Source organism: Oncorhynchus nerka, linkage group LG14 (genome assembly GCF_034236695.1).
Source record: "Oncorhynchus nerka isolate Pitt River linkage group LG14, Oner_Uvic_2.0, whole genome shotgun sequence".
NCBI classification, from domain to species: Eukaryota; Metazoa; Chordata; class Actinopteri; order Salmoniformes; family Salmonidae; genus Oncorhynchus; species Oncorhynchus nerka.
In genome coordinates this window covers 21,237,730-21,265,665 of record NC_088409.1, presented here as the reverse complement: position 1 = coordinate 21,265,665, position 27,936 = coordinate 21,237,730, and the positions used below count along the sequence as shown (strand labels likewise).

Genomic DNA, 27,936 nt, shown 5'->3' with positions numbered 1-27,936 from the left:
CCCCCTCTCACTCTTCCACCCACCTCCTTGGTTCCAGAATCACCTTTTCCTCAGATGACTCCAGATCAGTTGTTACTGTGGGGGACACACAGGGAGGGAGGCCAGTGAGCCATGGGAAACACCATAGTGAAGATCTTAAGAAGAGGAGGAGGAAAAGGATTGGGCCAGACTTACAAAGCAGATGTTAGTCTCTGGGACAATGTCTGATAGTGAGATGGCATCTTCATTACCCGACTGATCACCTGACGCTTCCACTTCCGCACCCATACTGAGAGACAGAGAGAGAAGACTGATAAGGGTGTGTGTGTGTGTTCACGTAAGTGGGAATACATGAATCAGTGGTGTAATTCATTTGTGTACCTGTGGGAGATACCGTGGTCTTGGTCTGTGCTTGTTACTGCTCTATGTACTTCAACCCCTACTGACCTAGAGAGAGAGTGCGAGAGAGAGGGCGAGAAACACATGAGAAATGGATGACTTGAAGAGGAGGACTGACTTTGTGGAGGAGAAGGGATGGAGGGATGTGTTACTGTAGCGGAGGAGAGGAGGAGGTGAGTCCTGTGCTTCCTAATGAGGACGTGGAAAAGTTGGCCTCCGCATCCCCTGACCCTCCCGCCAGGGGAGGGGTCCTTGGCACCAGGTCTGGCCTGCCCGACTGCATGCCTGAAGAGAAAGAGGGAGTAAAGAGGGGAACTAATGGCACAATTCCAAGTCCACCCCTAATCCCTTGTCCATATGCACTTCATGTAGCTCTGGTCCACCTTGACCTCTGATCAAACATACAAACATTGATTGTGTTAACTGTTCACTCACCACTGTCTCCCTCTGCGTCAGCCTTGTTGAAGTGTGATTGGTAGACGAGTCGAGAGTCCACCACAGACTGTCCAGCAGCGTGGGAGAGGGGGGTGGGGCCTCCCAGAGTAGGAGCTCTCCTCAGACCCCCCGGACCCCCACCACGAGACTTCTTGGATGGGGAGAGCTTCACTGAGGGGTGGGGAAAACAAAATAACGACAGCACGTCATATCATAAAAAGTAGATATTGAAACAGAAGACACACACACACACAGCAGTCTTACATGGGATCTTCTTGAACACTGTGTTACACATGAATTGTTGGAAGCGCTCAGCGTAGAAGCCTGGTCTGTGCACCGACACTGTATCCTACAGAGGAAAAGGAATAAACCAGTTATAACCTGACATAGGCCTGACATAAGCAGTGGCAGATCTGACACATCTTTCATAATGTACTACAGGTAATGTGTGTGTGTGTAGGATCTTACCCCATCATGGACGAGGGCCTTCCACGAGTGTTCCAACTTCTTGATGAACCTGAAAAACAGTCTTCGTGAACGTAGCTCAGTTGGTAAAGCATGGCGCCAGGATAGTGGGTTCGACTCCCGGGACCATCCATACGTAAAATATAAGCACGCATGACTAAGTCGCTTTGTATAAAAGCATCTGCTAAATGGTATATACAGTGAGCTCCAAAAGTATTGGGACAGTGACACATTTGTTGTTGTCTTGGCTCTGTACCCCAGCACTTATTGGATTTAAAATGATACAATGACTATGAGGTTAAAGTGCAGACTGTCAAGCTTTGATTTGAGTGTATTTTCAACCATACCAGATCAGTGTATCATTTCAAATCCAAAATGCTGGGGTAAAACAAAAAATGTGTCACTTTCCCAATACTTTGAGTACTGTGTCATTATATTACCATGTGAAATTGTATGACGTCTGTACACAAGAACGCACACACACAAAGAAACACAAGCACCTACCTGTAGGACTGCAGAATGTCGATGATGCCGATAAAGACCAGCAACCTCTCTCCTTTAGAGTTCCTGGCTGGGATCCCGCCCATACTGAAATGACATCATATGCCACACCAACCAATCACCATAAACAAATCCTGATTTACGTGACAGTTTGCATATTTTCCTAAGGTAATATTGTGTGATGTATTGATTGACTCACTGGTCCTCAGACTCCAGGGCTCCCTTCCCGCGGGCCTCTCCCTGTATAGACTCCATGGCTGTGCAGTATAGACTTTTCTGGGCCTGGGGTCGGCGCTGGTCTGGGGTCACCGCCCCCTCTGACCCCCCACTGTCCCCCATCTGCCCCACACCTCGCTCCCTCTCTCTACTAGCCTGCTCCAGGTTATGGATCCCCACCAGTAGACTGTAGTCCATGATTTTAAAACTCTGCAGGAGCTGGAGCACACACACAAACACATAAGAGTTACTATACAGTAGACCCAAACAGCACACACACACACCCTCCCTCCCTCACCAGGCAGTCTCTCTGGATGGTCTTGCTAAGGGCGTTGTAGTTGTCCGTCTCCAGCAGTAGTCCATCAGGCAGGTCCTGGATGAAGTCCAGGTCTTTAAAGGTGGGAAAAGTCTTGTCCCTCTCCTTGGCTGAGGCCCGTCTCTTATAGGTGGAACCCTTCATGTCGTACTTATGGTGCATGTGGACCACGCGGGGCAGCAGGTTGTTCATCACCACCAGGCGGATGTTCTTCCCTCCCGCCTGGATGCAGTACAGACCGTAGAACTTAGGGAGCAGGGTCCGTTTGTTCTGATTCAGGTTCTATAGAGAGGGAAGGGACGGGTAGAAAGGAGAGGAGGAGAGTGAAAAAAAGACGAGGCCACCACAGACAGCTAGGTATTATATAAACACTAAAACACAGGCCACCACAGACAGCTAGGTATTATATAAACACTAAAACACAAAGGCCACCACAGACAGCTAGGTATTATATAAACACTAAAACACAGGCCACCGCAGACAGCTAGGTATTATATAAACACTAAAACACACAGGCCACCACAGACAGCTAGGTATTATATAAACACTAAAACACAGGCCACCGCAGACAGCTAGGTATTATATAAACACTAAAACACACAGGCCACCACAGACAGCTAGGTATTATATAAACACTAAAACACAGGCCACCACAGACAGCTAGGTATTATATAAACACTAAAACACACAGGCCACCACAGACAGCTAGGTATTATATAAACACTAAAACACAGGCCACCACAGACAGCTAGGTATTATATAAACACTAAAACACACAGGCCACCACAGACAGCTAGGTATTATATAAACACTAAAACACACAGGCCACCGCAGACAGTTAGGTATTATATAAACACTAAAACACACAGGCCACCACAGACAGCTTGGTATTATATAAACACTAAAACACAGGCCACCACAGACAGCTAGGTATTATATAAACACTAAAACACAGGCCACCGCAGACAGCTAGGTATTATATAAACACTAAAACACACAGGCCACCGCAGACAGCTAGGTATTATATAAACACTAAAACACAGGCCACCGCAGACAGCTAGGTATTATATAAACACTAAAACACACAGGCCACCGCAGACAGCTAGGTATTATATAAACACTAAAACACACAGGCCACCGCAGACAGCTAGGTATTATATAAACACTAAAACACAGGCCACCACAGACAGCTAGGTATTATATAAACACTAAAACACACAGGCCACCGCAGACAGTTAGGTATTATATAAACACTAAAACACACAGGCCACCACAGACAGCTTGGTATTATATAAACACTAAAACACAGGCCACCACAGACAGCTAGGTATTATATAAACACTAAAACACACAGGCCACCACAGACAGCTAGGTATTATATAAACACTAAAACACAGGCCACCGCAGACAGCTAGGTATTATATAAACACTAAAACACAGGCCACCGCAGACAGCTAGGTATTATATAAACACTAAAACACAGGCCACCACAGACAGCTTGGTATTATATAAACACTAAAACACAGGCCACCACAGACAGCTAGGTATTATATAAACACTAAAACACAGACAGCTTGGTATTATATAAACACTAAAACACAGGCCACCACAGACAGCTAGGTATTATATAAACACTAAAACACAGACAGCTTGGTATTATATAAACACTAAAACACAGGCCACCGCAGACAGCTAGGTATTATATAAACACTAAAACACACAGGCCACCACAGACAGCTAGGTATTATATAAACACTAAAACACACAGGCCACCGCAGACAGCTTGGTATTATATAAACACTAAAACACAGGCCACCACAGACAGCTAAGTATTATATAAACACTAAAACACAGGCCACCACAGACAGCTAGGTATTATATAAACACTAAAACACAGGCCACCACAGACAGCTAGGTATTATATAAACACTAAAACACAGGCCACCGCAGACAGCTAGGTATTATATAAACACTAAAACACAGGCCACCACAGACAGCTAGGTATTATATAAACACTAAAACACACAGGCCACCACAGACAGCTAGGTATTATATATACACTAAAACACAGGCCACCACAGACAGCTAGGTATTATATAAACACTAAAACACACAGGCCACCGCAGACAGCTAGGTATTATATAAACACTAAAACACACAGGCCACCGCAGACAGTTAGGTATTATATAAACACTAAAACACACAGGCCACCACAGACAGCTTGGTATTATATAAACACTAAAACACAGGCCACCACAGACAGCTAGGTAATATATAAACACTCAAACACACAGGCCACCACAGACAGCTAGGTATTATATAAACACTAAAACACAGGCCACCGCAGACAGCTAGGTATTATATAAACACTAAAACACAGGCCACCACAGACAGCTAGGTATTATATAAACACTAAAACACAGACAGCTTGGTATTATATAAACACTAAAACACAGGCCACCGCAGACAGCTAGGTATTATATAAACACTAAAACACAGGCCACCGCAGACAGCTAGGTATTATATAAACACTAAAACACACAGGCCACCGCAGACAGCTTGGTATTATATAAACACTAAAACACAGGCCACCGCAGACAGCTAGGTATTATATAAACACTAAAACACAGGCCACCACAGACAGCTAGGTATTATATAAACACTAAAACACACAGGCCACCACAGACAGCTAGGTATTATATAAACACTAAAACACAGGCCACCACAGACAGCTAGGTATTATATAAACACTAAAACACAGGCCACCGCAGACAGCTAGGTATTATATAAACACTAAAACACAGGCCACCACAGACAGCTTGGTATTATATAAACACTAAAACACAGGCCACCACAGACAGCTAGGTATTATATAAACACTAAAACACAGACAGCTTGGTATTATATAAACACTAAAACACAGGCCACCACAGACAGCTAGGTATTATATAAACACTAAAACACAGACAGCTTGGTATTATATAAACACTAAAACACAGGCCACCGCAGACAGCTAGGTATTATATAAACACTAAAACACAGGCCACCGCAGACAGCTTGGTATTATATAAACACTAAAACACACAGGCCACCGCAGACAGCTAGGTATTATATAAACACTAAAACACACAGGCCACCGCAGACAGCTTGGTATTATATAAACACTAAAACACAGGCCACCACAGACAGCTAAGTATTATATAAACACTAAAACACAGGCCACCACAGACAGCTAGGTATTATATAAACACTAAAACACACAGGCCACCACAGACAGCTAGGTATTATATATACACTAAAACACAGGCCACCACAGACAGCTAGGTATTATATAAACACTAAAACACACAGGCCACCACAGACAGCTAGGTATTATATAAAACACTAAAACACACAGGCCACCACAGACAGCTAGGTATTATATAAACACTAAAACACACAGGCCACCGCAGACAGCTAGGTATTATATAAACACTAAAACACACAGGCCACCGCAGACAGTTAGGTATTATATAAACACTAAAACACACAGGCCACCACAGACAGCTTGGTATTATATAAACACTAAAACACAGGCCACCACAGACAGCTAGGTAATATATAAACACTCAAACACACAGGCCACCACAGACAGCTAGGTATTATATAAACACTAAAACACAGGCCACCGAGACAGCTAGGTATTATATAAACACTAAAACACAGGCCACCACAGACAGCTAGGTATTATATAAACACTAAAACACAGACAGCTTGGTATTATATAAACACTAAAACACAGGCCACCGCAGACAGCTAGGTATTATATAAACACTAAAACACAGGCCACCGCAGACAGCTAGGTATTATATAAACACTAAAACACACAGGCCACCGCAGACAGCTTGGTATTATATAAACACTAAAACACAGGCCACCGCAGACAGCTAGGTATTATATAAACACTAAAACACAGGCCACCACAGACAGCTAAGTATTATATAAACACTAAAACACAGGCCACCACAGACAGCTAGGTATTATATAAACACTAAAACACAGGCCACCACAGACAGCTAGGTATTATATAAACACTAAAACACAGGCCACCGCAGACAGCTAGGTATTATATAAACACTAAAACACAGGCCACCACAGACAGCTAGGTATTATATAAACACTAAAACACACAGGCCACCACAGACAGCTAGGTATTATATATACACTAAAACACAGGCCACCACAGACAGCTAGGTATTATATAAACACTAAAACACACAGGCCACCACAGACAGCTAGGTATTATATAAAACACTAAAACACACAGGCCACCACAGACAGCTAGGTATTATATAAACACTAAAACACACAGGCCACCGCAGACAGCTAGGTATTATATAAACACTAAAACACACAGGCCACCGCAGACAGTTAGGTATTATATAAACACTAAAACACACAGGCCACCACAGACAGCTTGGTATTATATAAACACTAAAACACAGGCCACCACAGACAGCTAGGTAATATATAAACACTCAAACACACAGGCCACCACAGACAGCTAGGTATTATATAAACACTAAAACACAGGCCACCGCAGACAGCTAGGTATTATATAAACACTAAAACACAGGCCACCACAGACAGCTAGGTATTATATAAACACTAAAACACAGACAGCTTGGTATTATATAAACACTAAAACACAGGCCACCGCAGACAGCTAGGTATTATATAAACACTAAAACACAGGCCACCGCAGACAGCTAGGTATTATATAAACACTAAAACACACAGGCCACCGCAGACAGCTTGGTATTATATAAACACTAAAACACAGGCCACCGCAGACAGCTAGGTATTATATAAACACTAAAACACAGGCCACCACAGACAGCTAGGTATTATATAAACACTAAAACACACAGGCCACCACAGACAGCTAGGTATTATATAAACACTAAAACACAGGCCACCACAGACAGCTAGGTATTATATAAACACTAAAACACAGGCCACCGCAGACAGCTAGGTATTATATAAACACTAAAACACACAGGCCACCACAGACAGCTAGGTATTATATAAAGACTAAAACACACAGGCCACCGCAGACAGCTAGGTATTATATAAACACTAAAACACAGGCCACCGCAGACAGCTAGGTATTATATAAACACTAAAACACACAGGCCACCGCAGACAGCTAGGTATTATATAAACACTAAAACACACAGGCCACCGCAGACAGCTTGGTATTATATAAACACTAAAACACAGGCCACCACAGACAGCTAAGTATTATATAAACACTAAAACACAGGCCACCACAGACAGCTAGGTATTATATAAACACTAAAACACAGGCCACCGCAGACAGCTAGGTATTATATAAACACTAAAACACACAGGCCACCACAGACAGCTTGGTATTATATAAACACTAAAACACAGGCCACCACAGACAGCTAGGTAATATATAAACACTCAAACACACAGGCCACCACAGACAGCTAGGTATTATATAAACACTAAAACACAGGCCACCGCAGACAGCTAGGTATTATATAAACACTAAAACACAGGCCACCACAGACAGCTAGGTATTATATAAACACTAAAACACAGACAGCTTGGTATTATATAAACACTAAAACACAGGCCACCGCAGACAGCTAGGTATTATATAAACACTAAAACACAGGCCACCGCAGACAGCTAGGTATTATATAAACACTAAAACACACAGGCCACCGCAGACAGCTTGGTATTATATAAACACTAAAACACAGGCCACCGCAGACAGCTAGGTATTATATAAACACTAAAACACAGGCCACCACAGACAGCTTGGTATTATATAAACACTAAAACACACAGGCCACCACAGACAGCTAGGTATTATATAAACACTAAAACACAGGCCACCACAGACAGCTAGGTATTATATAAACACTAAAACACAGGCCACCGCAGACAGCTAGGTATTATATAAACACTAAAACACACAGGCCACCACAGACAGCTAGGTATTATATAAACACTAAAACACACAGGCCACCACAGACAGCTAGGTATTATATAAAGACTAAAACACACAGGCCACCGCAGACAGCTAGGTATTATATAAAGACTAAAACACACAGGCCACCGCAGACAGTTAGGTATTATATAAACACTAAAACACACAGGCCACCACAGACAGCTTGGTATTATATAAACACTAAAACACAGGCCACCACAGACAGCTAGGTATTATATAAACACTAAAACACACAGGCCACCACAGACAGCTAGGTATTATATAAACACTAAAACACAGGCCACCGCAGACAGCTAGGTATTATATAAACACTAAAACACAGGCCACCGCAGACAGCTAGGTATTATATAAACACTAAAACACAGGCCACCACAGACAGCTTGGTATTATATAAACACTAAAACACAGGCCACCACAGACAGCTAGGTATTATATAAACACTAAAACACAGACAGCTTGGTATTATATAAACACTAAAACACAGGCCACCACAGACAGCTAGGTATTATATAAACACTAAAACACAGACAGCTTGGTATTATATAAACACTAAAACACAGGCCACCGCAGACAGCTAGGTATTATATAAACACTAAAACACAGGCCACCGCAGACAGCTTGGTATTATATAAACACTAAAACACACAGGCCACCGCAGACAGCTAGGTATTATATAAACACTAAAACACACAGGCCACCGCAGACAGCTTGGTATTATATAAACACTAAAACACAGGCCACCACAGACAGCTAAGTATTATATAAACACTAAAACACAGGCCACCACAGACAGCTAGGTATTATATAAACACTAAAACACAGGCCACCGCAGACAGCTAGGTATTATATAAACACTAAAACACAGGCCACCACAGACAGCTAGGTATTATATAAACACTAAAACACAGGCCACCGCAGACAGCTAGGTATTATATAAACACTAAAACACAGGCCACCACAGACAGCTAGGTATTATATAAACACTAAAACACACAGGCCACCACAGACAGCTAGGTATTATATATACACTAAAACACAGGCCACCACAGACAGCTAGGTATTATATAAACACTAAAACACACAGGCCACCACAGACAGCTAGGTATTATATAAAACACTAAAACACACAGGCCACCACAGACAGCTAGGTATTATATAAACACTAAAACACACAGGCCACCGCAGACAGCTAGGTATTATATAAACACTAAAACACACAGGCCACCGCAGACAGTTAGGTATTATATAAACACTAAAACACAGGCCACCGCAGACAGTTAGGTATTATATAAACACTAAAACACAGGCCACCGCAGACAGCTAGGTATTATATAAACACTAAAACACAGGCCACCACAGACAGCTAGGTATTATATAAACACTAAAACACAGACAGCTTGGTATTATATAAACACTAAAACACAGGCCACCGCAGACAGCTAGGTATTATATAAACACTAAAACACAGGCCACCGCAGACAGCTTGGTATTATATAAACACTAAAACACACAGGCCACCGCAGACAGCTAGGTATTATATAAACACTAAAACACACAGGCCACCGCAGACAGCTTGGTATTATATAAACACTAAAACACAGGCCACCACAGACAGCTAAGTATTATATAAACACTAAAACACAGGCCACCACAGACAGCTAGGTATTATATAAACACTAAAACACAGGCCACCGCAGACAGCTAGGTATTATATAAACACTAAAACACAGGCCACCACAGACAGCTAGGTATTATATAAACACTAAAACACAGGCCACCGCAGACAGCTAGGTATTATATAAACACTAAAACACAGGCCACCACAGACAGCTAGGTATTATATAAACACTAAAACACACAGGCCACCACAGACAGCTAGGTATTATATAAACACTAAAACACAGGCCACCACAGACAGCTAGGTATTATATAAACACTAAAACACACAGGCCACCACAGACAGCTAGGTATTATATAAAACACTAAAACACACAGGCCACCACAGACAGCTAGGTATTATATAAACACTAAAACACACAGGCCACCGCAGACAGCTAGGTATTATATAAACACTAAAACACACAGGCCACCGCAGACAGTTAGGTATTATATAAACACTAAAACACAGGCCACCGCAGACAGCTAGGTATTATATAAACACTAAAACACAGGCCACCGCAGACAGCTAGGTATTATATAAACACTAAAACACACAGGCCACCGCAGACAGCTTGGTATTATATAAACACTAAAACACAGGCCACCGCAGACAGCTAGGTATTATATAAACACTAAAACACAGGCCACCACAGACAGCTAGGTATTATATAAACACTAAAACACAGGCCACCACAGACAGCTAGGTATTATATAAACACTAAAACACAGGCCACCACAGACAGCTAGGTATTATATAAACACTAAAACACAGGCCACCACAGACAGCTAGGTATTATATAAACACTAAAACACACAGGCCACCACAGACAGCTAGGTATTATATAAACACTAAAACACACAGGCCACCGCAGACAGTTACACTAAAACACACAGGCCACCACAGACAGCTTGGTATTATATAAACACTAAAACACAGGCCACCACAGACAGCTAGGTATTATATAAACACTAAAACACACAGGCCACCACAGACAGCTAGGTATTATATAAACACTAAAACACAGGCCACCGCAGACAGCTAGGTATTATATAAACACTAAAACACAGGCCACCGCAGACAGCTAGGTATTATATAAACACTAAAACACAGGCCACCGCAGACAGCTAGGTATTATATAAACACTAAAACACAGGCCACCACAGACAGCTTGGTATTATATAAACACTAAAACACAGGCCACCACAGACAGCTAGGTATTATATAAACACTAAAACACACAGGCCACCACAGACAGCTAGGTATTATATAAACACTAAAACACAGGCCACCACAGACAGCTAGGTATTATATAAACACTAAAACACAGGCCACCGCAGACAGCTAGGTATTATATAAACACTAAAACACACAGGCCACCACAGACAGCTAGGTATTATATAAACACTAAAACACACAGGCCACCGCAGACAGTTAGGTATTATATAAACACTAAAACACACAGGCCACCACAGACAGCTTGGTATTATATAAACACTAAAACACAGGCCACCACAGACAGCTAGGTATTATATAAACACTAAAACACACAGGCCACCACAGACAGCTAGGTATTATATAAACACTAAAACACAGGCCACCGCAGACAGCTAGGTATTATATAAACACTAAAACACAGGCCACCGCAGACAGCTAGGTATTATATAAACACTAAAACACAGGCCACCGCAGACAGCTAGGTATTATATAAACACTAAAACACAGGCCACCACAGACAGCTTGGTATTATATAAACACTAAAACACAGGCCACCACAGACAGCTAGGTATTATATAAACACTAAAACACACAGGCCACCGCAGACAGCTTGGTATTATATAAACACTAAAACACAGGCCACCGCAGACAGCTAGGTATTATATAAACACTAAAACACAGGCCACCACAGACAGCTAGGTATTATATAAACACTAAAACACACAGGCCACCACAGACAGCTAGGTATTATATAAACACTAAAACACAGGCCACCACAGACAGCTAGGTATTATATAAACACTAAAACACAGGCCACCGCAGACAGCTAGGTATTATATAAACACTAAAACACACAGGCCACCACAGACAGCTAGGTATTATATAAACACTAAAACACACAGGCCACCGCAGACAGTTAGGTATTATATAAACACTAAAACACACAGGCCACCACAGACAGCTTGGTATTATATAAACACTAAAACACAGGCCACCACAGACAGCTAGGTATTATATAAACACTAAAACACACAGGCCACCACAGACAGCTAGGTATTATATAAACACTAAAACACAGGCCACCGCAGACAGCTAGGTATTATATAAACACTAAAACACAGGCCACCACAGACAGCTTGGTATTATATAAACACTAAAACACAGGCCACCACAGACAGCTAGGTATTATATAAACACTAAAACACAGGCCACCACAGACAGCTAGGTATTATATAAACACTAAAACACACAGGCCACCGCAGACAGTTAGGTATTATATAAACACTAAAACACACAGGCCACCACAGACAGCTTGGTATTATATAAACACTAAAACACAGACAGCTTGGTATTATATAAACACTAAAACACAGGCCACCACAGACAGCTAGGTATTATATAAACACTAAAACACAGACAGCTTGGTATTATATAAACACTAAAACACAGGCCACCGCAGACAGCTAGGTATTATATAAACACTAAAACACAGGCCACCGCAGACAGCTTGGTATTATATAAACACTAAAACACAGGCCACCACAGACAGCTAAGTATTATATAAACACTAAAACACAGGCCACCACAGACAGCTAGGTATTATATAAACACTAAAACACAGGCCACCACAGACAGCTAGGTATTATATAAACACTAAAACACACAGGCCACCACAGACAGCTAGGTATTATATATACACTAAAACACAGGCCACCACAGACAGCTAGGTATTATATAAACACTAAAACACACAGGCCACCACAGACAGCTAGGTATTATATAAACACTAAAACACAGGCCACCGCAGACAGCTAGGTATTATATAAACACTAAAACACAGGCCACCACAGACAGCTAGGTATTATATAAACACTAAAACACAGGCCACCACAGACAGCTAGGTATTATATAAACACTAAAACACACAGGCCACCACAGACAGCTAGGTATTATATATACACTAAAACACAGGCCACCACAGACAGCTAGGTATTATATAAACACTAAAACACACAGGCCACCACAGACAGTTAGGTATTATATAAACACTAAAACACACAGGCCACCACAGACAGCTTGGTATTATATAAACACTAAAACACAGGCCACCACAGACAGCTAGGTATTATATAAACACTCAAACACACAGGCCACCACAGACAGCTAGGTATTATATAAACACTAAAACACAGGCCACCGCAGACAGCTAGGTATTATATAAACACTAAAACACAGGCCACCGCAGACAGCTAGGTATTATATAAACACTAAAACACAGACAGCTTGGTATTATATAAACACTAAAACACAGGCCACCGCAGACAGCTAGGTATTATATAAACACTAAAACACAGGCCACCGCAGACAGCTAGGTATTATATAAACACTAAAACACAGGCCACCGCAGACAGCTAGGTATTATATAAACACTAAAACACAGGCCACCGCAGACAGCTTGGTATTATATAAACACTAAAACACAGGCCACCGCAGACAGCTAGGTATTATATAAACACTAAAACACAGGCCACCGCAGACAGCTAGGTATTATATAAACACTAAAACACAGGCCACCGCAGACAGCTAGGTATTATATAAACACTAAAACACAGGCCACCGCAGACAGCTTGGTATTATATAAACACTAAAACACAGGCCACCGCAGACAGCTAGGTATTATATAAACACTAAAACACAGGCCACCGCAGACAGCTAGGTATTATATAAACACTAAAACACACAGGCCACCGCAGACAGCTAGGTATTATATAAACACTAAAACACACAGGCCACCGCAGACAGCTTGGTATTATATAAACACTAAAACACAGGCCACCGCAGACAGCTAGGTATTATATAAACACTAAAACACAGGCCACCACAGACAGCTAGGTATTATATAAACACTAAAACACACAGGCCACCACAGACAGCTAGGTATTATATAAACCCTAAAACACAGGCCACCACAGACAGCTAGGTATTATATAAACACTAAAACACAGGCCACCGCAGACAGCTAGGTATTATATAAACACTAAAACACAGGCCACCGCAGACAGCTAGGTATTATATAAACACTAAAACACACAGGCCACCGCAGACAGCTTGGTATTATATAAACACTAAAACACACAGGCCACCGCAGACAGCTAGGTATTATATAAACACTAAAACACACAGGCCACCGAAGAATCTCCCCACACCATCTCCTTCAATATCTCGCTATGAACCCCCCCTCCCTCCTCCTCCTCCAACATCTCACCATGAAGGATCTCCTCCTCCAACATCTCACCATGAAGGATCTCCTCCTCCAACATCTCACCATGAAGGATCTCCTCCTCCAACATCTCACCATGAAGGATCTCCTCCTCCAACATCTCACCATGAAGGATCTCCTCCTCCAACATCTCACCATGAAGGATCTCCTCCTCCAACATCTCACCATGAAGGATCTCCTCCTCCAACATCTCACCATGAAGGATCTCACCTTCCAACTCAGTGCCTCTTTGCTTGACATCATGGGAAAATCAAAATAAATCTGGTTCATCCTTGGGAGCAATTTCCAAACACCTGAAGGTACCACGTTCATCTGTACAAACAATAGTATGCAAGTATAAACACCATGGGACCATGCAGCAATCACACCGCTCAGGAAGGAGACGTGTTCTGTCTCCTAGAGATGAACGTACTTTGGTGCGAAAAGTGAAAATCAATCCCAGAACAACAGCAAAAGACCTTGTGAAGATACTGGAGGAAACAGGTACAAAAGTATCTATATCCACAGTAAAACGAGTCCTATATCGACACAACCTGAAAGGCCGCTCAGCAAGGAAGAAGCCACTGCTCCAAAACCGCCATAAAAAATCCAGACTACGGTTTGCAACAGCACATGGGGACAAAGATCGTACTTTTTTGGAGAAATGGAGAAATAAACCTCCCATGCCACTCTGTCAACATCACAGCAAATATCATGTGAGTGTATTCCATCTATTGGCACAATGGACAGTTTTTAACATCTCGTCCCGTGTTTTATGATTCTCTGGTCTGATGAAACAAAAATAAAACTGTTTGGCTGTAATGACCATCGTTATGTTTGGAGGAAAAAGGGGGAGGCTTGCAAACCGAAGAACACCATCCCAACTGTGAAGCACGGGGGTGGCAGCATCATGTTGTGGGGGTGCTTTGCTGCAGGAGGGACTGGTGCACTTCACAAAATAGATGGCATTATGAGGGGGGAAAATTACGTGGATATATTGAAGCAACATCTCAAGACATCAGTTAAAGCTTGGTCACAAATGGGTCTTCCAAATGGACAAAGACCCCAAGCATACTTCCAAAGTTGTGACAAAATGGCTTAAGGACAACAAAGTCAAGGTATTGGAGTGGCAATCACAAAGCCCTGAACTCAATCCTATAGAAAATTTGTGGGCAGAACTGAAAAAGTGTGTGCGAGCAAGGAGACCAACAAACCTGACTCAGTTACACCAGCTCTGTCAGGAGGAATGGGCCAAAATTCACCCAATTTATTGTGGGAAGCTTGTGGAAGGCTACCCAAAACGTTTGACCCAATTAAACAATATAAAGGCAATGCTACCAAATACTAATTGAGTGTATGTAAACTTCTGACCCACTGGGAATGTGATGAAAGAAATAAAAGCTGAAATAATTCTCTCTACTATTATTCTCTCTACTATTATTCTGGCATTTCACATTCTTAAAATAAAAGTGGTGATCCTAACTGACCTTAAACAGGGAATTTTTTACTGATTAAATGTCAGGAATTGTGAAAAACTAAGTTGAAATGTTTTTGGCTGAGGTGTATGTAAACTTACGACTTCAACTGTATCTCTCCATGAAGTCCCCACCCCTTCAATATCTCACCATGAAGTATCCTGGCAGTAGCTTCTGGAGAAACTCAGCCTCTTTGTGCTGCACCGTCTTGATAATGAACTCATCATCACTGGACACGTAGAAGAGAGAGCCGCTGGCGCCGGAGTTAGACAGCTCTATCAGGCCATCGTTACACAGAGAGTACTGTAGGAGAGGAGTTAGGTAGCATCCTGACCACAGAACTACAACCAGACACAACCAATCAACCATAGAGAACTACAGCCAATCAAACAGATTCAATTAAGTGAATTTTTGTAATCTACTGACCAGGTAGTCGTCTGGCCGGATGCCAAAGAGTTCTCTGAAGTAGCGGAAGGCGATGGGGGCGTAGGTCTTAAACCTGAAATCACTGTAGTGGTGGGCAGGGGTCAGGTTACTGCCCTCACTGAGACAGAGAGAAGGGTGTTAATGAGTGCTGAATACAGGAAGACTTCGTTCAAGCATAAATGCAAGATGGGCACAGACCAGTGGTGTAGCACAGTTCAGGAAAAAAATTGTTTCCTAGCTAATCTCATGCTATTTTACACATTTTGCCATGAGGCTGAGAGAACGTGTTTCAGTTTTAAAGCCAATTTCCTGTCATTATAAACATTTCCTTCATAGTTTATGACATGCTCATATAGTATCTGGGGGGCCCAACTTATATTTTTGGGGGAGTCAGGGGGGCCCCCATACCTCATGCAGGTGCTCTGGGGTAGTGTGCTACGTGTGACACACACAGTGACACACACAGTGACACACACACAGTGACACACACACAGTGACACACACACAGTGACACACACAGTGACACACACACGTCTAACCTGGGGAAGAAGATGCTCTCGACCACCACAAAGTCCTGCATGAGAACATCCCTCTCAGCCTTCTGACTCAGGCTGCCCACAGTGTGAGTGATGCCCAGCTGAATTGCTCCTTTCAGGGCTGACGACGTGGTCTGGAGGGGGAAGTGGAAGAGAGAAATGGAGAAATGGACGCTTGTCAAGAGAAATTGATAAATTCATTGTTTCCGAGGAATTCACATGTTATAATTAATCTATGATTCTCAAATGCTTGTGTATATTACATTCTGCGAGTCATCATTGGCTGTGGACGAGGAAGTGTTTCAGGCTACGAGTAATTTTAGCACACATGTGGTGTGTGTGTGTGTTGACCCCATGCTGACCTTCTTATAGGTGGTCTCCCCAGTGTTCGTCTCAACTCCTCTGTGTCCAATGGTCTTCTTCATACTCTGACTGGATCCAGGAATCTGAGACACAGAGAGAGACAGGATGAAAGAGAAAGAGGGAGAGAGAGATGGAAGAGAGCATGGGAAGAAATAAAAGGTATTAAGAAACTAAAGAAATGCACTGTAGAGTTGTGTGTTTGACTCCATTAAAACAAGTTTCAGCGTCACCCTGTTCTCTCCATTGTTTGGTTTTATGACACACGGCTTAAAGGTAAACATCAGCCATTGACACACAGAAACCATCAAAACCAGTTCCCCCTCCCTTTCCACATATCCTGTGTCTTCTCCCTAGACAGAGAGGTGATACACAACACATCTTCACCAGGGTCTATAAATGTTGCGTAAATACACACATTGTTCCCTAAACCTAAAGGTAGTGGAAAACACAGTTTCATCAACAGTGCTCCAGCATGATCAGCAGAGTGCTGTAATTAGTGGTTTTGTGAGTCAGGGATGGTGTCTGTCTTACCTCTGGAGATGCCACTTTCCGAGACGCACTGGACCCTTGAGAGGAGAGAGAAAAAAGGAAAACATATTAGAGAGTATAGTGATGGGCCTATTTTCGTTAGGCTCCTCCATGTTCCATGCGCAACTCAGTCCTCTTAGAATCTAATAGTTACCGACAGAACCTAGCTAATAATCACAGAGCTAGAGTCATGCTAGACAGCTGTAGTGATGAACTTGTCATATAGTATAGTAGTTTATGGAGGAAGGAACCTGCATTAAAAGAGTCTGATCGGGTTGTGTGATGTCTGGAATTACACATCGTCCCATCCAAACGTCGTTGATATACATTGGGTCAATTGGCGGGAAGAACGCAATATAAAAAGACACATTGGTTATACCAGAACTGTGATTTGGGGCATGTCGTCATTGTTCTTATTCAAATTGTTACAAAAGCCACAAACAAGTTCATTAAATCATTGTTCAAAACAAGACTTATTATTTCTACCTTGTTCTTGGCTACAGAAGGATTTTCAAACTGGAAGGTGTATTATTCTCTTGTCCATAAAAAGACTCAGATATCAGTTATATTAGTAGACCTTTTAAAACAAATATTAAGGCCGTTTCCAGTGTATTGTTATTTCATCTTGATCATCTGGAAAAGCACATGTGACATTCTTTCTTCCATTAGGCTACTTTCAGTCAGTTTCAAAAAGTGGATTTCACTTAGTAACTATAGTGTAGCCTGCCAATGCAAAATCAGAAAAAGAACTATGGCTGACTTTTAGTGGAGGGAAAAGCACGTCTTCGCCGGTTTGGCAGTTTTTCGCTCAATTTCAGGCCATATGACAAAGGTGAGCCAGCAGACCTTACCCAAGGCACTTGCAGAATATGCTAAAAGATTATCAGGGCATCTGTGGAAAATTACACATTTGATGGCTGTTTTTGTAATTAAATAGAGTGGTTGTCAAGCATTTACTATGACAAATTTCTTCTCAAGTCAAAATTACGCTGAAGTTTTAGGTTTTGTGCATGGAGTGGAAAGACTGCAATGAAGCAATTCGGAAACTGGGGTTGGGCGATTGTACGATCGCATCATTGATGATGACATCTCGATGTCAAACGATAGTTTAACATATAGTGGGGCAAAAAAGTATTTAGTCAGCCACCAATTGTGCAAGTTCTCCCACTTAAAAAGATGAGAGAGGCCTGTAATTTTCATCATAGGTTCACTTCAACTATGACAGACAAAATGAGAAGAAAAAAAATCCAGAAAATCACATTGTAGGATTTTTTATGAATTTATTTGCAAATTATGGTGGAAAATAAGTATTTGGTCACGTACAAACAAGCAAGATTTCTGGCTCTCACAGACCTGTAACTTCTTTAAGAGTCTCCTCTGTCCTCCACTCGTTACCTGTATTAATGGCACCTGTTTGAAGTCGTTATCAGTATAAAAGACACCTGTCCACAACCTCAAACAGTCACACTCCAAACTCCACTATGGCCAAGACCAAAGAGCTGTCAAAGGACACCAGAAACAAAATTGTAGACCTGCACCAGGCTGAAAGACAATCTGCAATAGGTAAGCAGCTTGGTTTGAAGAAATCAACTGTGGGAGCAATTATTAGGAAATGGAAGACATACAAGACCACTGATAATCTCCCTCGATCTGGGGCTCCACGCAAGATCTCACCCCGTGGGGTCAAAATGATCACAAGAACGGTGAGCAAAAATCCCAGAACCACACGGGGGTAACCTAGTGAAGTACCTGCAGAGAGCTGGGACCAGTACATGTCCAGGCCAGTCTGAAGTTTGCTAGAGAGCATTTGGATGATCCAGAAGAAGATTGGGAGAATGTCATATGGTCAGATGAAACCAAAATATAACTTTTTGGTAAAAACTCAACTCGTCGTGTTTGGAGGACAAAGAATCCTGAGTTGCATCCAAAGAACACCATACCTACTGTGAAGCATGGGGGTGGAAATGGTTTGGTTTGGGGCTGTTTTTCTGCAAAGGGACCAGGATGACTGATCCGTTGTAAAGGAAAGAATGAATGGGGCCTTGTATCGTGAGATTGAGTGAAAACCTCCTCCATCAGCAAGGGCATTGAAGATGAAACGTGGCTGGGTCTTTCAGCATGACAATGATCCCAAACACACCGCCCGGGCAACGAAGGAGTGGCTTCGTAAGAAGCATTTCAAGGTCCTGGAGTGGCCTAGCCAGTCTCCAGATCTCAACTCCATAGAAAATCTTTGGAGGGAGTTTAAAGTCCGTGTTGCCCAGCAACAGCCCCAAAACATCACTGCTCTAGAGGAGATCTGCATGGAGGAATGGGCCATCGAGATGTCATCATCAATGATGCGATCGTACAATCGCCCAACCCCAGTGTCCGAATTGCTTCATTGCATTCTTTCCACTCCATGCACAAAACCTAGAACTTCAGCGTAATTTTGACTTGAGAAGAAATTTGTCATTGTAAATGCTTGACAACCACTCTATTTAATTACAAAAACAGCCATCAAATGTGTAATTTTCCACAGATGCCGAGCCATGGTTAGACCTACACAGCCACAGGAATGGATAGGCCTAGGCTAAGTGCTGCTCCCATTCACATTGTGCTCTAGATTTAAACCACTTTTCCCTCTAATGCTGCTTCCATGTCAGCCTGCCCTGGATGCTGTTGTGGTTGGGCCTTTGCCTCAAGCCTAAAACAATCCAAGAACCCTTGTACTTCAGTCACTGCTCAGGATGCATTGCATTTGTATGACGTTTTTCACTAAATTCTAAAACACCAAATGTTGTAGCTTGTAGTTACAACATTTAGTTACAACTACCCTTACTGACTGCCTATCTGTTACTTAGTGCCTCTCCATCTCCAGACAGTATAGTATTACAGCAGACATTCCCTCTCAGACAGTCTACCACAGAGCAGATACTGTGAGAGAGAGCATAGAGCTGCGGAAGGGCAACAAGTTAACTGTCCACTCGCTGCATAACACACCACACACACACAGAAATAGAGAGCGATGAGTGGACATAGCCTGGTATAAGGTTTAAAGGGGAACAGCGGATACAGGCAAAGATCAGGATTAGAGGTCGGGCGATTAATCGGAATGGCCGATTTCAAGTTTTCATAACAATCGGAAATCTGTATTTTTGGGCTTCGATTTAGCCTTTTTTTTGTCAATTATTTTTTAATTTTTTTATACCTTTATTTAACTAGGCAAGTCAGTTAAGAACACATTCTTATTTTCAATGACGGCCTAGGAACGGTGGGTTAACTGGTCTAGGAACAGTGGGTTAACTGGTCTAGGAAAGGTGGGTTTAACTACCTTGTTCAGGGGCAGAAAGACAGATTTCACCTTGTCAGCTTCGGGGGATCTAATCTTGCAACTTTACAGTTAACTAGTCCAACACTAACATCTGCCTCTCATTGCACTCCACGAGGAGCCTGCCTGTTATGCGAATGCAGTAGAAGCCAAGGTAAGTTGCTAGCTAGCATTAAACTTATCTTATAAAAAACAATTAATCATAATCACTAGTTATAACTACACATGGTTGATGATATTACTAGTTTATCTAGAGTGTCCTGCATTGCATATAATTGATGCAACGCTGGGGGATGATTTAACAAAAGCACATTTGTGAAAAAAGCACAATCGTTGCACGACTGTACCTAACGATAAACACCAATGCCTTTCTTAAAATCAATACACAGAAGTATAAATGTTTAAACCTGCATATTTAGCTAAAATAAATCCAGGTTAGCAGGCAATATTAACCAGGTGAAATTGTGTAATTTCTCTTGCGTTCACTGCACGCAGAGTCAGGGTATATGCAACAGTTTGGGCAGCCTGGCTCATTGCAAACTAATTTGCCAGAATTGTACGTAATTATGACATAACATTGAAGGTTGTGCAATGTAACAAGGATATTTAGACTTAGAGATGCCACCCGTTAGATAAAATACAGAGCGGTTCCGTATTTCACTGAAAAAATACATGTTTTGTTTTCGAAATTATAGTTTCCGGATTCGACCATATTAATGACCAAAGGCTCGTATTTCTGTGTGTTATTATGTTATAATTAAGTCTATGATTTGATTGAGCATTCTGACTGAGCGATGGTAGGCAAACAGCACTTCAAACAGCACTTTCGTGCGTTTTGCCAGCAGCTCTTCGTAAGCACAGCTCTGTTTATGACTTCAAGCCTGTCAGCCTAATGGCTGGTGTAACCAATGTGAAATGGCTAGCTAGTTAGCTGGGTGTGCGCTAATAGCGTTTCAAGCGTCACTCGCTCTGAGACTTGGAGTAGTTATTCTCCTTGCTCTGCAAGGGCCGCGGCCTTTGTGGGTGGGTAACGCTGCTTGAAGTGTGGCTGTTGTCGATGTGTTCCTGGTTCGAGCCCAGATAGGGGCGAGGAGAGGGACGGAAGCTTTACTGTTACACTGGCAATACTATAGTGCCTATAAGAACATCTAATAGTCAAAGGTATATGAAATACAAATGGTAGAGAGAAATAGTCCTATAAATACTATATTAAGTACAACCTAAAACCTCTTACCTTGGAATATTGAAGACTCATGTAAAAAGGAACCACCAACTTTCATATGTTCTCACGTTCTGAGCAAGGAACTCAAACGTTAGCTTTTTTACATGGCACATATTGCACTTTTACTTCTCCAACACTTTGTTTTTGCATTATTTAAACCAAATTGAACATGTTTCATTATTTATTTGAAGCTAAATAGATGTTTATTGATGTATTATATTAAGTTAAAATAAGTGTTCATTCAGTATTGTTGTAATTGTCATTATTACAAATAAATACATTTTTTTTAAATCAGCCGATTAAATCGGTATCTGCTTTTTTGGTCCGTCAATAATCAGTATCGGCGTTGAAAAATCATAAACGGTCGACCTCTAATCAGGATGGTGGGAGGAAATTACGAGAACTCTTGGCATCGACACAGGGACATACGCCAGTCTCTGCAAAACATAACCCCAGTCTGATACTGTGTCTAGACCACTGGATCCTCTATCACAGGTCTCTGGCAGACATAACCCCAGTCTGATACTGTGTCTAGACCACTGGATCCTCTATCACAGGTCTCTGGCAGACATAACCCCAGTCTGATACTGTGTCTAGACCACTGGATCCTCTATCACAGGTCTCTGGCAGACATAACCCCAGTCTGATACTGTGTCCAGACCACTGGGTCCTCTACAACAGGCAATGACTAAACTTTTTCCATCACCCAAACTAAGCTTGGGACTTTCCCTGTGACTCACCGAGTTGCCATCTTCCTTTTTGGTAGGGATGTGCTCATTACCAATCCTCTCTAAGAATAAATTCAACCCTGCAGACCCCAGGCCCAGCTCCAACTTTATCCAGCCCAAGAGATAACATCCAATAGCCTATTGTAAAACATTGCCAATTTGTGCGACAAACATGCCAACTTAGAGAAACACAGCAAACACGTGTGTGAAAAATCTAGAAGCAAAATATGTCTGGTATTTTCTCAATGTTATCACATCGTCATGACAATGCTTGAAATATGTGCTCCTCACAAAAGGATTCGCCATTTAAAATTGTGTGCGTGTGCGAGATTCGCCTTCTCACCCACTCCATGAGAACTTCAGGCCTGTAACCAATAGCAACAGCTATTTCTGAGTTTCAACATAGTGATATTACAACCAGTTGGCAAAAAAACGTGTCTGCTGTTATTGTAATAGTGTGGGCAGGTCAGAGTTATGTTGAGGACAGTGAGAGGCAAGAGGAGGGAGACCTACTGAAAATATATCATGGAAAGGTGGGGTACTGATAGCGAAACAGGAAACAGCCTTTAGGCTATTTGTCTGTGATATTAGGCTAGGCCTATTCAAATTGTGAGATGGATGAAATCAATCAATTAAACCAATCCACATTACTTGAGCAAACACCACAAGTATTAGTTATTTCAGGGAGTGGAGAGGCACTGTGTCTTGCTAAACCATGTTGTAGCCATTTCACTGCAAAATGCATTGCACACACAATAGATAGCAAACACGAACAATAGAAAACAACCATTAACAGCCTGTATTTGGTCCACTCGTCCTTTGCTTGCTCTCATCTTGCTCAAATGCCACAAAGCCCTGTAATGCCTGTAAGAGGCACTCACAGGAACGAAGCACACGCTCAGCCGCTCCCTCACACACAAACACACACTGCAACACCATGCAGGTACCTCTCTGCAAGGCTCTCCTCCAGAACTGAGTCCTAATGTCTATGGAAGAAGATACAGAACAACCACAACCAGTTACACATGAACAAGGCATGCATGCAACCAAATTAGGCTTCAATCATATTGCTCGCCTCTAAATTAGCCTAAATGGACCACATGCTACAGAGATCTAGAAACCAGCAGCGCTCCATTTAAGAAAAGCTTGTTTTTACAATAGGATTTAAATAACATCCTAGTGCGACATTGTGTCCAAACATTTCCACAGTTACAATGAGGGTGCGTGCATACTAAACATATCTCCCAGTGCCAGCGCAGTTCAGTTCAAAACACATGTTGGCTGTTTGCCTGCTAGCAGCCTGTACTGTAGCCTGCATGTAGAGCAATAATATGGGAAACTCCCCTATTTTTGTCTGACAGAGTAGAGTAAATGTGCTGGTTATTGGCCTAATTTATGAACTTATACAGTACCAGTCAAAAGTATGGACACCTACTCATTCCAGGGTTTTTATTTGTACTTTTTTTCGACATTGTAGAATAATAGTGAAGACATCAAAACTATGATATAACACATATGGAATCATGTAGTAACCAAAAAAGCTAAACAAATCAAAATATTTCATATATTTGAGATTCTTCAAAGTAGCCACCTTAACCTTGATGACAGCTTTGGCACTATTGGCATTCTTTCAACCAGCTTCATGAGGTAGTCACCTGGAATGCAATTTAATTAGCAGGTGTGCCTTGTTAAAAGTTAATTTGTGGAATTTATTTCCTTCTTAATGCATTTGAGCCAAATCAGTTTCTTCAAGTGCAGTCACAAAAACCATCAAGCACTATGATGAAACTGGCTCTCATGAGGACCACCACAGGAAAGGAAGCCCCAGAGTTACCTCTGCTGCAGAGGTTAAGAACAAATTCTTATTTACAATGACGGCCTAAGAACAGTGGGTTCAGGGGCAGGACGACACATTTTTACCTTGTCAGCTTGGGGATTCGAACTAGCAACCGTCCAGTTAGTGGCCCAACGCTCTAAGCTACCTGCCGCCTCAGAATTACCAGCCTCAGAAATTGCAGCCCAAATAAATGCTTCACAGAGTTCAAGCAACAGACATCTCAACATCAACTGTTCAGCGGAGAATTCAGAGTGAATCAGGCCTTCATGGTCAAATTTCTGCAAACAAATCACTAAAATGACACCAATAAGAAGAAGAGACTTGCTTGAGCCAAGAAAAACAAACAGTGGACATTAGACCGGTAGAAATCTGTCCTTTGGTCTGATGAGTCCAAATGTGAAATGTTTGGTTCCAACCGGCATGTCTTTGTGAGACGCAGAGCAGGTGAATGGATGATCTCTGCATATGTGGTTCCCACTGCGAAGCATGGGAGAGATGTGATGGTGCTTTGCTGGTGACATTGTCAGTGATTTATTTAGAATACAAGGCACACCTAACCAGATTGGCTACCACAGCATTCTGCAGCAATACGCCATCACATCTGGTTTGGCTTAGTGGGGGTATCATTTGTTTATCAACAAAACAATGACCCAAAACACACCTCCAGGCTGTGTAAGGGATATTTGACCAAGGAGAGTGATGAGTGCTGCATCAGATGACCTGGCCTCCAAAAATCAGCCGACCTCAACCCAAGTTGGACCATAGAGTGAAGGAAAAGCAGCCAACAAGTGCTCAGCATATGTGGGAACTCCTTCAAAAAACATTCCTCATGAAGCTGGTTGAGAGGATGCCAAGAGTATGCAAAGCTGTCATCAATACAAAGGGTGGCTACTTTGAAGAATCTCAAATATAAAATATATTTTTATTTGTTGAACACTTTTTTGGCTACTACATGATTCCATATGTGTTATTTCATAGTTTTGATGTCTTCACTATTATTCTACAATGTAAAAATAAAGAAAAGCTGTGCAATGAATGTGTCCAAACTTTTGACTGGTACTGTATATAGTGAGAACACCCTGTATCATTTGTATGTGTGTGTGTTCACTGGCCTAGTTCGCAGTCCTGTAGTCAGACTTAGATCCCCATAAAGCAATCAGGCTTGTTATTGCGGGACCAAAACAGACATGTCTATTCTCATGACCTGACTCAAACTGGCTAGCTACTACAGTACCAAGGGAAGATCAACTGTAACAAACACCGTAGTCAAGCTGATAAGAGCCTGTACGATAACAGGCTTAGAAAAGTGGAGAACACTCTTCTGTCCTGACCCAGCGTGACTGTTCACATCATAACCTCTGATATCAACTGATTCTGAACAAGTGAATAATGTGACCACAACCAAAAACCAAATCAGTCAGGACTAGACCTGGGGAAATAAACCAAAAATGATCAACACTGATCACTTAACGCAGACATTTTGCTGATATCGTTCATTTTGATCCATAGCCTATACTAGAACATTTTGAAGTTTGAAATTAATTAAGTTGGCTAATTTGGGCAATTGTTCAATTGATAACTACAACCATCAAACCAGTAGTAGTATAAAGGATGGTTTAAAAAAAAAACTGTGGCGAACATTAATGGGGCGGCAGGGTAGCCTAGTGGTTAGTGCGTTGGGCTAGTAACCGAACTGACAAGGTACAAATCTGTCGTTCTGCCCCTGAACAGGCAGTTAACCCACTGTTCCTAGGCCGTCATTGAAAATAAGAATTTGTTCTTAAATAAAGGTTAAATAAATTAATGTTATAAACGTATCGTTCTCGCATTAATTCAGGCAATTTAACGCGATATGGATTTATGTACCGATCCCAGCTCTAGTCAGGGCTCCCCGTGAATTCCTCTTCCTCTCTGTGACTTCCAGTGAAGTTCTCTGTAAATGTGCTGGAATGATGACAGAGCACCACATAGGCCTACATTACTCAGACTATTGCTTATTATCAGGTAGGTTAGAGCGTTGGGCCAGTAACTAAGGTTGAAAGATCGAATCCTCGAGCTGACAAGGTAAAACTCTGTCGTAATTCTTCTGGACAAGACAGTTAAATCTGGACAGTTGCCTAGTTAAATTAAAAAAATATCTCCCGTGAAAGCTAAATCTGTATCCATTCCACCCTAAACTAACGTTACTTAACCTGTTTTTTTTCATGAGTCCAAAAGCTGCAGAACAACATTACTGTGTCAACAACATAGACATGAGCACCACTTTCTATCCACGAAAACAATTGTGCTGGCATTACAAGTAAATATTCAACACACACCTAGTTAGCTAGCCAACATTGCTGGCTGGCCTCAGTTTGTTGGGTTGGCTAGTTAGCCGGCTAACATCAATTAACAGATGTTTTGTCCTACTACGAGATGCGGCAAATATGACAAAAGATCAACAAAGGCCCACTGGTTTCGAGCATGGAAAATAGTTAGAGGCAGTAAATTAGCCAACTACTGTAGTTAGTTAACACTGCTGGAGTTGGAGAATTTGCCCCGTTCAGGGTGACCTAACATTAACTAGCAACATATTATTGAAAATAACCAAATTTTCGGGTGCGACTATCCCATCCCAAGCCCTAACTACAAACACCATAAAGTACATGACCCAATTTCAAGCGTGTAACGCTAGTTGGTAACGTTAGATGCCTAGCTAGTTATAACGCAATCCATCCGATCCGATTGTTGACGTTAGCAAACTGGCTAACAGCAACGGTGATGACGTTAGCTAGCTCAGACAGGAGAAATTAAGTCAGTTGAATTGAGACAAAATGACCATATTCAGCTACAGGCTATGCTGAATCTGTAGCTACGTTAATTAGATTGCATTTTCGTGCAAACTACTTAACGGAGACCTAAATTAGTTATTATAGATACCTGTCGGAGCAGTCAATCCCGAATCAACTGGAACGGCGGTCGCCATTTTGGATTGGCCGGTATCGGAACAGATAGAACAAATCTTTGGTATGGGTATCCACTTAGCTAGTAGATGGCTAGCG

The 27,936-nt window shown here is 42.0% G+C and overlaps 1 protein-coding gene across 2 annotated transcripts; it reads right to left on the bottom strand.

Annotated features, from left to right (window-relative positions):
- Positions 1-23: 23 nt before the first annotated feature.
- On the bottom strand, positions 24-27,910 carry LOC115122042 (phosphatidylinositol 4-phosphate 5-kinase type-1 alpha-like). 2 transcript variants are annotated; one of them, XM_065027750.1, is made up of 16 exons: positions 27,815-27,910; positions 17,802-17,836; positions 17,270-17,353; positions 16,911-17,041; positions 16,372-16,489; positions 16,096-16,248; positions 2,294-2,593; positions 1,979-2,214; positions 1,783-1,866; positions 1,282-1,330; positions 1,078-1,162; positions 814-984; positions 531-663; positions 361-426; positions 175-268; positions 24-75 (listed from the first exon to the last, which is right to left on the bottom strand). In XM_065027750.1, exons 1-16 carry the CDS (start codon positions 27,858-27,860, stop codon positions 73-75), a joined length of 1,788 nt encoding a protein of 595 aa, XP_064883822.1. In that variant the 5' UTR covers positions 27,861-27,910; the 3' UTR covers positions 24-72. The 2 variants fall into 2 exon arrangements, with proteins under 2 accessions (XP_064883822.1, XP_064883821.1); XM_065027749.1 differs by lacking the exon at positions 27,815-27,910 and adding an exon at positions 24,006-24,111.
- Positions 27,911-27,936: the final 26 nt, after the last annotated feature.

Bases quoted from the DNA above. Each gene is read 5' to 3' on its own strand.
- LOC115122042 (XM_065027749.1), bottom strand. From the start codon at position 24,096: ATGCCTTGTTCATGTGTAACTGGTTGTGGTTGTTCTGTATCTTCTTCC. The intron at 1,867-1,978 runs GTGAGTCAATCA...ATGTCATTTCAG, and splicing joins GCCCTGGAGTCTGAGGACCA to TATGGGCGGGATCCCAGCCA. The intron at 1,331-1,782 runs GTAGGTGCTTGT...ACTGTTTTTCAG, and splicing joins GACATTCTGCAGTCCTACAG to GTTCATCAAGAAGTTGGAAC.